The sequence below is a fragment of the Podarcis filfolensis genome (assembly GCF_964270895.1).
Source record: "Podarcis filfolensis genome assembly, chromosome: 4".
Taxonomy (NCBI): domain Eukaryota; kingdom Metazoa; phylum Chordata; class Lepidosauria; order Squamata; family Lacertidae; genus Podarcis; species Podarcis filfolensis.
Window position 1 is genome coordinate 22,564,196 of NC_139607.1, and position 14,628 is coordinate 22,578,823.

The 14,628-nt window shown below is 40.5% G+C and overlaps 1 protein-coding gene across 12 annotated transcripts in view; it reads right to left on the reverse strand.

The window, feature by feature from the left end:
• The window catches only part of NALCN (sodium leak channel, non-selective), a 184,106-nt gene that overhangs the window by 82,612 nt on the left and 86,866 nt on the right, over positions 1–14,628 (reverse strand). For all 12 annotated transcript variants that reach the window (XR_014547207.1, XM_083610337.1, XM_083610341.1 and 9 more), the window contains 2 exons: positions 4,229–4,360; positions 1,145–1,312 (listed from right to left, as the gene is read on the reverse strand). Coding sequence is in view for 11 of the 12 variants with exons in the window: in XM_083610337.1 (XP_083466463.1) it covers positions 1,145–1,312; positions 4,229–4,360 (300 nt within the window). In the remaining variant the exon portion in view is untranslated. The remainder of the gene's footprint in view (positions 1–1,144; positions 1,313–4,228; positions 4,361–14,628) is intronic.

The window sequence follows — 14,628 nt, forward strand, 5'->3', positions numbered from 1 at the left end:
GCCCGGGGGCTGGATCCGGCCCAATCGCTTTCTAAATCCAACCCACGGATGGTCTGGGAATCAGCATGTTTTTACATGAGTAGAATGTGTCCTTATATTTAAAATGCATCTCTGGGTTATTTATGGGGCATAGGAATTCGTTCATTTATTTTTTCCCCAAAATATAGTTTGGCCCCCCACAAGGTCTGAGGGACAGTGGACTGGCCCCCTGCTGAAAAAGTTTGCTGACCCCTGCTCCAAGTCATGCATCTACTGTAATCAAAGCAGTATGTCCACTCCAAAACCTTTGCAGTACAAACAGTATTCAAAGTGGAAACACATATAATGGTTCTGATACCATCATGAGGACAAATAATTTTGAATGCACAATAAAAATGCAGTTGGAGGGGCCCTTGTTTACAGGGCTTAGCACTGTGGCAATGATATTCTCTGGAGCTTTGGAAAGCTCTTGTGGCACCCAATTAGATGTGAGTAATGTATGGCAGGGTTGCCATTTTTCATAAAGTGAAAATCCAGACACAAAAGTTGTTGAGCTTCTTTTGCAAAATCTCCAAAACAAATGAAGTTTTTAAGCTATTTTTTTTTTTTACAAAATTTGCCAAAAAAACCCCACCCCAACACTTCCGATATGGGCTGCCATATGCCCAAGTTTTCCTGGACATTTTAACCAATTTTCAAAAGTTGCATCCATACGCTGTTTTTGATCGACAAATCCCCGGTACATCTGAGAAATTCCAGACGTATGGCAGCCCTAATGTATGGGCTACTGCTGAAAGCAAACAGATTTATATTTCCTCCACTTCTATCCTTCATAACATCTGGCCAGCTAAACTATCCAAGATGACAACATGGTGCTTCTGTGAGTTTCCCCATCCTCAACCCCATTCCCATTCCATGTCAGCCATTTGCAGGCCAAGGAAACTCAAAAAGCACTCGCATCCTGCCATACATTTAAGATCACTAGCACTGAGGGGCAGAAAGAGAGAGGAGACTCTGCTATTACACACTACACATACAATCTAATTTTACCTTTATAAAGTAGGTAAACTGGCTATTTTCCAATGAACCTGAAACATTAATGGAACTTACTCCTACCTAATCACATGTATGATTTCAAATCACATCTTTCCCTTATAAACTGTACCTGAAAATATGTAAATTGTGAATGGTAGAGGTCTGGATAAATATGAAGAGTAGTTCCAATAACCAGCAGTAGCTCAAATTTGTGCAGAGATGAACTGATGTAGCCAGTAAATCCCAGGCACCAGATCTTCAGAAGAGCTTCCAGATCAAACAGGACCGTAAATGCAACCTGGGGGAACATATAAGAAGGGGGTGAAGTCTTCGGATCAGGACCAATGCTTCACCAGTCTGTTTACCCTTGCTGACTTCTGCCAGTGTCCAGTTGTCAGTGCTGCCCTGCCAGAGGTGTAGGTGCAGCTAGTCGAACCAATGCCTAAGCAAACCAACTCACATTCTGTAATCAATAAAGTTGTGGCAAAAATTATGCCAATAACCGTAAACTAATATTGGTGTCAACTGTGTCTTTCTTTGGGAGGTATTGGGGTCTTCACACGCAAAGCATTTTAAAGAAAATTTAGCTCCTTAGAAAGCTTTTGAAATATGTTTTTGCTTATTACAGCTACTGCTGTTGTGGGGTTTTGTTTTGTGTTTCATTTATACGGCCTTTGCTCTCATATCAAATCTTGTTATCCTGTCAATATTTAAAGTAAACAAAGGTGGTTTTTTTTACACAGACCTTTATCTCAAGTAATTCGATTCATATTTCTGCCCAGTATCTGTCACGCTTCACGCAAAAATACAGGTATACATGGGTGATTGCACACATCAAGGTTTACACAAACTACTGAGGGTTTCTTTTGCAAGTGCAGTGTGAGAATGTATGTATGAGAAACACACTGTGACACATCAGCAAGGGAACATCTAGGTGATTTCCTCCAACTAGATATAAGAGCCTGTTTACAATCACCACTTCATTTTTGTCATGGTTTTACTGATCTCTCTCCTCTACCTCTTCCCTCTTTGTCTTTTTAGTTTGTAAGCTGCTTTTGGATACAATATTTGTATTTGAAAAGCAGGATAAAAATATGACAAGCAAAACAATTTTTGCAAAGCAGTCACTTGAAACATGAACACTATACATCAAAAATATATCCATGTAAAACAAAACACAAAGAAACGTGGACATTTTTGTCAACCCCCTCCTCCCACATAAGCCCTCCAAATGTTACCTATCATGGTGAAAGTGTGTTCTAGAACAATGACACTTTTCCCTGTTCCATTATGAGAATATTAACAATTACAGAGTTAAACCTATTTTAACGTGTTCCAAAATTGTGTGGGCTGGATGATTTGCATTTTATATGCTTGTCAAAGGAGCTCAAAACCACTAAAGGTTTGCATAACATTTTGTTAAATTTAAAAACACCTGACTTTTTTCCCCTTTTTAAGACTAGAGATAGGAGTATCATTATTTACAAGAGAAGACTCTGAATCCAAGCTAGCACCCCTGGTGAGTGTTTCAGTAGTTCTTGTTAGCCATGTAATAAAGGAGACCTTGACACAGCAGAGAGTGGTGAAGTGGTAACTTGAACAATTGCAGTTCAGCATGCTGTCACCTCTTTTTGTGCCAGAATAGCTATGCCTCTCAGGAACTATAAAAGGTGGGGAGGGGATTGTGGAAGCGGAGTGTGTGGGATGTCACCCAGAAGCACATTTTCCACCCAGCCTACAAGAACACTCTAGGAGACAATCACCCTATGCACTCCAAATTGTTCATGTTTGAGCAGGGTAGTGTTTGATGTGCCATTTTCTTTTTCTGTTTGAAAAATGGCAGTGCGTAAGACTCTGTACTGTAACATATATATTATTATCGCTACCGCTCTTTTTAATGCTGTGTCCCACAAAGCAAACTGGGAGTACCTGGAACAAAGCAGCGGCCTCTGTATTCGCTGGGAGCTTGCTAGGAATGCAGTTATGCAAAGCACACTGAAACAGGCCATTAAAAAAGCAAAACAAAACATGGTCTGACGAAGGCGTATAGTCAGGACCTATGGAATACCAAGGGTGTCAATAGGTGTGTTTGTGTGAATGTGAGGGAAGGGTGGCAGTAGAATTGGTCCGCTAGCAACTAGCAAATTATCATATTCTGCAAATGAGCGTTTGGATTGGGGCAATGTGCAACGATGAGGATTTCTCTGGTGTGTTACTTGCTGTCGTTCCCTCTTACAACGACCACAAAGATGCTCCAAGAACAGAACCTATTTTCCATCCTTGACACCAGAGTCCACATACATACATCCTCACTGTCGTAATGAAGGGCATTTAACTAGTAATTAAATAACTACAAGTGGTCTGTCTTCTTCTGGGAGAAGGGGAAAATTCCACACATGCAGAAAGTACCTAGGCTGTGCATTTACGTCATGAGAACATTAGATCTGCTAAATATTGCTACTGATTTAGGCAATACAGTGGTACCTCGAGTTACATACACGTCAGGTTACATATGCTTCAGGTTACAGACTCCGCTAACCCAGAAATAGTGCTTCAGGTTAAGAACTTTGCTTCAGGATAAGAACAGAAATTGGGCTTCGGCGGCGCAGCAGCAGCAGGAGACCCCATTAGCTAAAGAGGTGCTTCAGGTTAATAACAGTTTCAGGTTAAGAACGGACCTCTGGAACGAATTAAGTACTTAACCCGAGGTACCACTGTATTGGTGCAGGGGAATTACGTAGGCCACGACTAAGGAATAAGTGAAGTGCATTTTGAAGCAATAAATATTTTCCCTCACAAAAGCCATTTCCTGAAATTAGCTTAACTTTGTTTGTGGTGTGACATTATTAATTTTTTCCCCTTTTAAGAAAAGAATCAAGGTATGATTTTACCCAACCCCTACGTTTACTATACTCCTGTTATGAAAAGATAAAATAAAATATGGGTATGGCCTGCTGATGGTACCCTCCTGTCTGAGCTCATTATTACTGTGATTTTGTGTGAGGAAATGTTCTTTCAGAAAAGTGCGGGGCAAACTTGTCAGTTGATGAAAGAAAAAAAAGAAAAGAACAAATCGGTAAAGGATTCTAACTGCGCTTTAAGAGTAATAATAATAATACAAAATGGCACACTTTCAAAATTGGTTGGCATTCGCCTGGGCTCACTTACCTTTTTTATTATTGAGGAAAATCTATGGCAGTTTCAAGGCACTCACCTCTGCAAGGTAGAATTCATCGTATTGGCTCTTAAAAGTCTCTCCCTTGTAATAATTGCTAGCCGCAACAATGACATCTACTGCCACCATGCTCAGGATAAACATATGGAAAACTGAGGACCTCATCATTCTCTGTAGAAAAACAAAACAAAAAAACCATGTGGAATCTCTCCTTTAGGAAAATAAAAACTTTTTAATCACATGCAAAAATTATGATTATCCACACTGACAGATGCAGAAACTAGGAGTACTGAACCTAGAAATCACCATGAAATTTCTTTAACTATAACCTCCAGGGTGCCACAGGTCCAAGGCACATCACATGCTCCTCATGCAGAATGTCCTAGGTTCAGTCTCTGGCATCTCCAGAATGATCAAGGGGATGGAGCAACTCCCACATTAAATTCGATTCTTGCAATGCATTAAACGTAGGGCTTCTTCTGAAGGTGGTTTGGGAACTTCAGCTAGCGCGGAATTCAATGGCCAGGTTGCTCCCTGGGGCAAGGTGGTTTGAGCATCTCTCCATTGTTGGGAAACTGTGTACGTGCAGCTACTCACACAGAGTCAATTAAGGTTTGGCAGACAGCCAGAAGGTAATCTGAAGGAGTAAGTCTGCCTGGAGATAACAGAGACATGGAGACCACTCCCTGATTGGAGAAGCTCTCTCAAGGGAGTGATAATTAATGGCCTACTAACTGTTAGTTCAGAGTTCGTGAGTTCAGTAGTTCTGTGTCAGTGTAGGAGTTGTGAGTCGTGTCAGAGAGAGCTAGCAAAAGATCCATGTTCTGTTCCTGTAAATAGTCCACTGTATATAATAAACACCTAACTACAAGTTCCTGGTTCCTGCTTCGTCTATCCTGCCTGCAGCCAAGTTGCCAATTGCTTCCGTGGATTCTGCGTGTACTCTGCTAGATCTGGCTAAGGTCCTGCAACTAGTCAGAAAGTTGTGAAACACAAAATAGGTTTTGCTAATATGAACCTTCCCACACCCCGAGATCATCCTCTGAGGCCCTTCTTCAAATGCCTCCTCCACAAGAGGACCAGAGGGTAGCAACACAAGAACAGTGGCCTCCGGGATTGTGGAATGGTCTCCCCAGCGAGGTTTGCCTGGCGCCTTCATTATACACCCTTATGCGTCAGGCAAAATCATTCCTCTTTAACCAGAGCTTTGGATGATTGACATCTGATGCCCTTTTAAAACGTGTTGGGGAGGGGGTGGGGTTATTGGGTTGTTTTTATTTTTATTATGCATTTTGTATCTTTATATTGTGATTCACTCCAGATTACAGAACAGATATTTTTAGGAGTAGCCATAAATCTCAGTCAAATGCATGTTGGGTACACACTTTGATTACAGTCTAGTCTAGCGCTGTAGCCAAATTGGACTGGCTACATCGCACTGATAATGTTTTGCTCACTACATCATCCCTGGCTGGAATCATGCTGTAAGGAAAATGAAAACAACCCTGGAGAAGCAGCAGACAGGAAAACCTAGCTGGCTGTGAACAGACATTAAAAACATTGGAGAAATACATTTTGTTTCCACCTCTCCCCCTACCCCCTGCTTCGCCACAAACAATTCCCATGGGGGAAAAGAAATCAGCATATTTTTTTGAATTCTGGCCCAGCCACATGCAGTATTCTAAGGCCTACATTTGTTCAATTTTGAACTTTTTATACTATACAATTTTTAAATGCATTCATTGGTTGGGAAAAAAAGTCACTCATTTCGAAACCCCTGAGCCAATTTTGCTCTCACATCAGTACTATGCCACCCAAGTGGAATGTGTGAACAGAGTTTGTTCTTTGGACAGAATGGAATCAAACAATATTTTGAACAGTTGTCTGATCAGCTGTGTGCCACTTGGATTTCAGAGCTTATCAGAGCACGCACTGTGGGAAGCTATTGTAAAAACTTGAGAAAAGAGGTGTTTTGCCAGGTGTTGTTCATTCTGAAATTACTGAATTTTTCTAGTGCTTCAAAGAGCCTCTTAAACAATATGGGGAGAGATGAAAGCAATGCTCTGGTGTAAGTGCCAGGAATCTATATGATAGGGGAAAAAAACTGTACAGTATCAATACTGAACCACAGATTACCTTCCCTGAGCCCTCATCCACGTAAATAAGGTTATAATTAGAGGCGCACATATTTGTATAGTGTCAGTGCAATGGATGGAGACTTACTCTGAAAGAACAGCACAAACCATGTCTACTCAGAAGTAAGTTCTGTTGAATTCAATGGGGAGTGCTCTGAGATAAGCAGAGTTAGAATTGTAGCCTGAAGTATCAAATAACAAGTTTTCTGATACTATGGCACGTCATTTATTAATGCGAAAAGCAGGGTGACATTGTTCCCTGTCTGGAGGACATGCGGCAGATGATTAAATGTGCAATATCCCCAAAAGTATATGTCAACCTGTAATAAGCCACTTTTAATAATCTGAATGCTTTGAGAAATAAATATGGGCATCTACAATGTGACCAAACTAGAAATTCATAGAAGGGAAGACAGTCTGCCAAAGGTTTCTTTAATTTAGGCAGGGACTGCAACTGAAATGGTGCATGAATATTTGGAAACCCATGACCTCAATTTTAAGCACAGCTAGAAGGTGGTGAGGAAGTTGGATCAAAACCCTGTCCCTGAGTGTTCCATCTTCTATGGAGCAAATGAAAACCGCCCCAGGGAAATAAAGCTTGAATCGGCTTAAAACAGCTGGAGTAAAACAGATCCACTATAATCCAGAATGTCATGTAGATTCTGGGAATAATAGGTGGATTTTATTTTATTTTGAGCATTTGTATCCCACTCTTCGGCCAGAAAGGCTCTCAGAGCAGCTTTCATAGAACCAAAACAAGACAGTCCCTACCCACAAGTTGCCAATCTAAAAGAACCCAATGAATCTAAAATACAACACAACGTTCTGTGAGTGGGTGAGTCTTCTTACTAAAATTAATTAGAAATCTTGAGAATTGACCGTTACCACATTTTAAATATGCTTGGAGTAATATGGGTCAGAACCCAAATCAAAGCACAATGCTTCTAATCATGGAGTTCCATGCGGTTCGTCATCTACTACCTTCTAAGTTGCTCAATCTTCTTCCAACTTCCAACGGAAGGGGTAGGACAATATTTTCACCAGTTCCTTCCAAGTCTGTATTAACAAGGCTTTTACATCACTACCTTAGTCTACCTTGAAGAATGGTACCATCTACGTAGGCTTCCAAAATCTGCGTCATCATTATGTCTCTCCCCCCCATTTTGTCTTGAAACAAAGACCAGCTCATTACACCCTCTGTGTGTGTTTTTAATCTATGCTCAGGACATCAAATTGTGTCTAAAAGTCTATAAACTCTTTATGCCTTACCCTCTGTGTTCTATTTCTTATATTGCATCACATGTTTTCTTTTGACATTTGTTTTCAAACAGATTTTGATACACATTGATATTTCAAATACATATAGCAGGTCTGGGTGAGCAATTATTAGAAAGATAAAGATGAAGATTTGGCTCTTATTTAGTGTTAACAAGACATATTTAAGCAATGTGAATTCTTGCTTTCCTGCCTTTTGTGACTTGATTGCATCAATCAATAATTTGTTCATGGATATATTAATGTCTATATCTTTCCCACAATGCCATTATCTGTGGGTGACATCCAATAATCTCCACCCAACTGTGCAACACATTTGCCCAACAGGACTTCCCTTTCCTCTCCTCCCCTTTGAAGGCTCCAAAAATCTGCTCCAAAGGGTCTCTCAACCCTGTAGAGCAGATCTGGGGGCAGGATAGGGGTGAGAAGAGGAAGGGTAAGTCTCCTTGTGCAAATAGAAGTACATTCATATGCCACTGGATATTACTCTATACTTATTTCCTTGTCACTTTATCTGCAAATTTCTAAATCAGCCAAGGAATCACAAAGGAATCTGCAAAAGGAACTGCAAAATACGAGTGTCGGCAGTGAGGCTGAGCTTCTTAGGAACTAGTGTGGTTGAGACAAGATAGAAGGAATATCAGGAAAAAAACATCATGGCAGCAAAATAAGAAGAATCATAAAGGCCTTCTTGTAAGAAAATGGAACAAAAACAGCTCAATATTGTGCTGCTATTTATCATGCTTACATGACTCTAGTGATTTTGATGTCTACACCAAAGGGGGGAGTATTTTTCTAAGGCTTGCCACTCTGGCTTTGAGTACAATGCACACATGGTGCTTGCTTGGCTAGTGTACTACTGGTGCTTTTAGCAAGAAATGTGGAACTTTATTGTGACATTTCCTTAAAAATGAAAACACATTTTTCTCCTTCACAAGTTACAATCTAAAATTGTGCAGAAAGTGGTTGTTTTTGTTTGTTTGCATTTTGGTACAAGAACTGACACCCAACTAAGTCTTACTCTAAGCAGACACACTGAAACCAATCGGCAAATCACTTAGGTCAGGGCTGTCCAACTCCCAAGAGACTGCGATCTACTCACAGTATAAAGAACTGGCAGTGATCTACCCATTGTCACTGGAGCCAAAGTTGTTGAGCTTTTTTCTTTTTGCTGAGGGGTACAAAGATTGATCAGGATCAACCCGGTACATCCCGCAATCGACCAGTAGGTCGTGATCGACCTGTTGGGCAGGCCTGACTTAGGCCAATTGATTTCAATTGGTCTCCTCTGTGTTTGACTGCTGGATATGACTCTATAGTGGATGCATTCAACATGGTACCCTCCAGATCTTGTTGGACTACAACTCTCATCATCCTTTGATGCCAGCATCATCTGGAGAGCACCACATTGGCTATTGCTGCCCTGGCTCTCAATACTTCTTCCTTTAAGTCAGAAAGAATTAATTCTTTAAAGCATCTTGATGCAAAATGCCAACATTGACTATGCCTGAGCTGCAAAAAAGTAAGAAAGTGCTCTTTCATTGTCAGCTGCAAAAAGAGAGCAAGAGCGAGAGAGCACGCTAGTAACTAATACCTTTTCTTGGTAGGTATTTAGAGGTAAATACTCAAAATTGCCCAGATACCAAGATCGCATTTTAAACCAAATGTCAGCTTGTAAACAAGCAAGAAGATCGACGTCACATCATTGTCTCTAGGACAATAAAGTTCCCAGCCTTTCAACAACCATAATTTGGTTCCAAGAAATCTAGAGAGTGACGGGTATATGATAAAGGAAACCTAAAAATACAACAGAGAGTTCACAACAGCAACACATTTAGATGATTATCCATTCAAGCCTTAAGATTGCTGACCAATCGTCACCTTCAAAATACAAACTTTTCTGTACTTTGTCGAAATTACAAAGTAAAACTTGAGTAAGTTAAATTATTGATTGACTGCTTTCCTCTTTTGCTTAGCAACCACATTTAGCACCTCAGAACGAAAATTATTCCTGCACAAAAAGAGTACAAATAATGCAGGTTAAGTACTCTCCTGGTGTGAATGTATGAAAGGTAGGCTTGTTTTCTGGCTCTGTCCAATTCATTGTAGCCATTGTCCCCTATACGGTTTTATCAAGAATGCTTAAATGGCTATCATCAAATAGCATTTGAATACACTGTAATTCTAGTGCACAACTAGGTTTTATCAGGGTCGCTGCGCTGAACTGAGCACAGGATGATGAAGAGTCTAAAACATGGGCTATTCTCTACCAGAAGAATTAGACACCATTAGATTCCCATTCTTCTCAACGTGAACAGCAGCTGAGGCTTTGGCAGAATTCCCTATGCTGATGCTCCTTTGATTCCTATATTGTCTGAACCTTGGCATTCACACAAGGAGTGAGCAGGCAGGGTGTGTAATATGGAAAGATCTCTGGAAGAACCTCTTTTGCCTCTCTGGGAGGTTCAGGACAGAGGTGGGTTTAGAGTGGTGTGCCCACTGGGTGCCAGACTGCAGGGGGCACCAAAACAATGCTGTAGAATGGGGTGTGTGAGGCAGCGGGTGCAGAACTTTAGCGTTTATAACTTTTTGCCTTTGTGTCTCAGAAAGCACAGCATACAGAAAGAAGAGCCCCACTGGATTCAGCAGCCTTGCTGGGGACCAGATTGGGCCTCTGGTTTGACAGCTCCCAATCATGTTGCCCTTTTTATAATTATATGTCTGTTTTGGATATCTTCCCTGCTTTATTTTTATTTTTTACTTATTTCATAAAATTTGTACACCGCTTGATTGTAGAAAGCCTCAAAAGAGGTTTACCAAAATAATAAAACAGTAAGATTATTGGTAAAAACAACCACAAAATTAAAACCAGCAAAAAAGCAAAAACACATAAACATTCTAAATATCTGCATATATATCTCTTCCATTGTGCCAGTGAGATCAGAATGTCAGACTTGCGTTCCATTACTGAGCTGATAAAGCTCATCCGACGATGATTAACGACTTGAGTCTTTGATAAGGCTCCAAGCATGTTTCCCCATTACGCAGAGTATACAGCAGCATGCGGAAGGACGAGACAGTATAAGCTACATGGCTAAAGAGTTTTATTTCTAATTACGCAGACAGAAAAGAAACATCCTCTCTCTTTGAGAGCAGAGAGCAACTGAAACACAAAGGAACAGGAAACCAGTAAATATCACATCCGTCTCCCGTGAGACTTCCAACAGTATGGAAAGTGTGGAATGCAAAACAGAGTCTTGTGACTCCAAGCACTGCATAGCGGCACAAACAGAAACTAACACAGATTAAGTCCTTCAATCTGAAGGTGCTTAGTTAGCATCCAAGCATATGTACCCACTAGAGAACACTGTATAGTTACATTTCTTTTGTACTTTTGCAGAATTTTGTTTTCTTTTGTCCTGGAAATAATGCAAAGGATTTGCAAAACCTGTTTGCCAGAGGCAAAGGTAGACTAAGTAGACAAACAATGAGAAGCGACTGATCTGTTTTCTTCTTCTTCTTCTTCCCCAAAACGGCTTCAGTGCTCTGACAAAGCTGTCTTCCATCTCAATGGCCTTACTGGTGAATCTGGACAAAATGTACACTCTGTCTTGTGAAATATTTCTCAGCTGGTACTTTCCTCAAGCAACCAATATTTCCTAATTTAAATTCCTTTTTAATACTCACACCTGCTCCCATCTCAGTATCAGGTGAATCACAATGTTCATAATATAGGAAACACATAATTTATTCACTGCTTCCCTTATTTGTATGTTATCGTAGTAGTCACCCAAGTGGAAAATCTAAATGGTCCCTTACCATCACTACCACTTGGACTGGACCTCATTTTTTAAGGGGCATAGTGGTCCCTACCTTTTGCTGAAGTGGTAAGGCTGTGCCTGAGCTGTGTGGGAAGTAAGAGTCAGGGAGGACATAGGAGGGAAGACGGGAATGATCACTTCCCCAAACCACAGTTTGGAGGATGGTCATGAAAGCAGCCATAGTATCTGTGACAGAACGGTAACTTTAGAATGCATAAAGCACTCCTGTGGAAATGCATTATGGAAATTCAGAGTATCAAAGACTGTATCCCTACCCTACACTCAGCTCTCACCTGTAGCGAGAGAAGCTGTCAGCATGTGAAAGCAGCCACAACCCAGGAACAGTTCTGACAAGTTGGCTAAACCAGGTGAAGGTAGCTGATGGGTCTCAAACCCTTGGTGAGTGGGGTGGGCAATTCCCCACCCACGGTGTAGACAGTGCTGAGCTAGGTGGACCGGGCTAGCTTCCTATGTTCCTGACTGAACCATCCTGGTTTGGAGGGCTCACTGGGTGGTATTCAACTAAGTTTCACTCAAGAGTGGACCCATCAAACTTAATAGACCTAGCTTAGTCATGTTCATTAATTCCAACGTCGCTCACTCTGAGTAAAAATTAGTTGAAAACCACCCACTCAAGCCAGTTTGCTGTTCAGGCATTTTGGAAACAATGATCTGAATAGACAACGCGTGTGAAATGCTTGAGCTCATTGCTGAGTCCAACCCTCTAAACCATGGTTGGGGGGAACTGTAAGAATGCTGCTAGCATCTTCCCCCATAAGAATGAATCTTACACCATATATGCACAGGTGTCAACAGCTGGGGACACAAACTTTTGGATAAGCTTTGGGGCCTATGTATAATGATGTTTTATGGATGGCCTCTAGGCTAATTCATTCATATAGCAGCGCTCCTGAATGTCTTGTACACAAATGTCCTCAGGTTAGAACTTGTGCACATTCCTATGGAAGAGAAAGTAACAAGTCAATGTTACCATAAATACAGGCATACCTGTTTAAATATGATCGCTGCGATTCATTCAGGTGAATCTAAAATGTGAATCCAGGTATGTGGAACTACCTATATTATACCATTAATAGATATAACCACCTATTGGATTGACTTTTTAAATAGACACATTGACTAAAAGATATGTAATATTAATATCCATCAAGTTATTGAACAACATGGGAGTATTTTGATTGTTTGAAAATCAATTGCGTGTGTGCAGTGAAAAGAATATTAATGAAGTTACCAAAATTTTTGTTACTGTTATCAACTGCAAAGGATTTGAATCAGAAATCCCTCACCTTTTCTTGCTTTGCTTAATTGCTATGCCTTTTTTTTGCAAAGCTTAGGACAAAATTTGCATATAAAAGTAGAGGGTGCTTTGAGATAATCAAATGCTCCAGTAGGAAGAAAATGATCAGATGATTAATTTGTGTTAATGAAGATGGGGGGGGGGGGTTAGATTCACAGCCTAATCTCTAGCAGAACAGCTGCTGTGGAAATAAATAGGCTGAAGATGACAAATGCCTGAATCTCCATGCAACTGCTAGAATCTGGTATGAACAGCAGTGTATAGATCTCTCCATAAATGCAAGAAGACTCTTCTAAAATATACAGAACTAACCATTGTTATAATACTAGGGTGGGTGTTTAAAAACTGAACACATGGGAAAGGGTAATCCATACACAGGCAGGACCACACTGAACAAAATCTCATCCACCACTAAGATAAGAAGTGACTCCTTATAAATAAAAATGATAGAGCACATTGCAAAATCGATTGTACTAGACGGTAAATTGTACAATCAATGTAAAATGTCAGGATCCAAATTCACAATATTGAAGTTCTACCTCTCTGTCTCTTTTTAAGAACATTATATGATTTTAATTTTTTTTATAGATGTAACTTTTCCCAAAGAGCAAATTTATTTTATTTTAAATATTATCATAAATTTTCCAGAAAATACCTTTAAACTACAATCCTATAACTACGTTCCAGGAAGAAGGGTTAACGCAACTTACTTCTAAGCAAACACACCTAGTAAATTGTGCTCTTAATTTAGTATTTTTTCTATCACAGTAGCAGACATCCCTTTGCGTAACGTTGTCTTGGCTAAGCAGGTTGGGCTATCAATCTGACCCAAAATAAGGGTTGTCATTTTAAAGAGATTATGGAGCCCGAATACACAGTCTATGGACACAGTGGTTGCGATGGTCCTTCTCCTACGACATTGCTCACCTATTCTCAGATTTTATGAGGTCAGTATTGCCACATCATGGAGCCCTGCAGGACCATATACAGCTTGTGATTTGTGTTAGCATCATATGATGTTCCCTGGGCCACAAAGTTAGGATATGTGCAAAACTGGAATACAATTGGTTTCATCTACAAATTTCTAAAGAGTTGGTATTTCAGCTCTCAGCAACATTCTGGTAGGAAAAACTACATAAAGTAAATAAGGAAACATTGTCAAACTATATCTGCGGTCCGTACGTATGTTGAGAGTAATAATTCACATACATGTAAATGTGGGCTGAAAATTAAGCTGGTTGTGTGATGGTGTAATCAAATGAGTGCTTAGCTGAAAGATTAGCAACCTCAATGTTCTGATCTGGATGTAATATATCTTGGTTTATTAACCTGAGATGTGCATCATAATTCAACTTGCGAGCTCTGCCCATCTGTGGCCCACATGGGTATATTTACCAAAGCAGGAGTGCCAGCTTGGCACCACGACAGTGGGTGCCCTGGCCAGTGGGTGCCATGCAGCGTGCATGGCCCTGGTGATGAAATTTGTGGGTGCCTGACCCCTTCATGGGGAATTTTGTGGGTGCTCAGGCACCCAGTGAGCCCAGGGGCCCAGCACCTATGTACTAAAGTTGCCTGTTACATATAAACTGAGAAGGATGTACACAAGCTTCAGAACAAACCAGGAAGAAGGAAATGGGCAGTACACTACAGCATAATATCTGGCTCCCAGATAATACTTGCACTTTGCTGAGACTCAGCTGCCTATACTCAGTGGCACAGGGAAGTAGAATGGACAGAACCCTAAAATGGGTTTGGGGCTGTACTTTTCCATGTCATATGGCTGGAGATAAGTACCTTGCACAACTGCCTGCCTCATTATTGGCCTATAATACACATGCCTCTCTTATTTATTTATTTGCAAATAAACTTACATCCATTAAAAATCTCAAT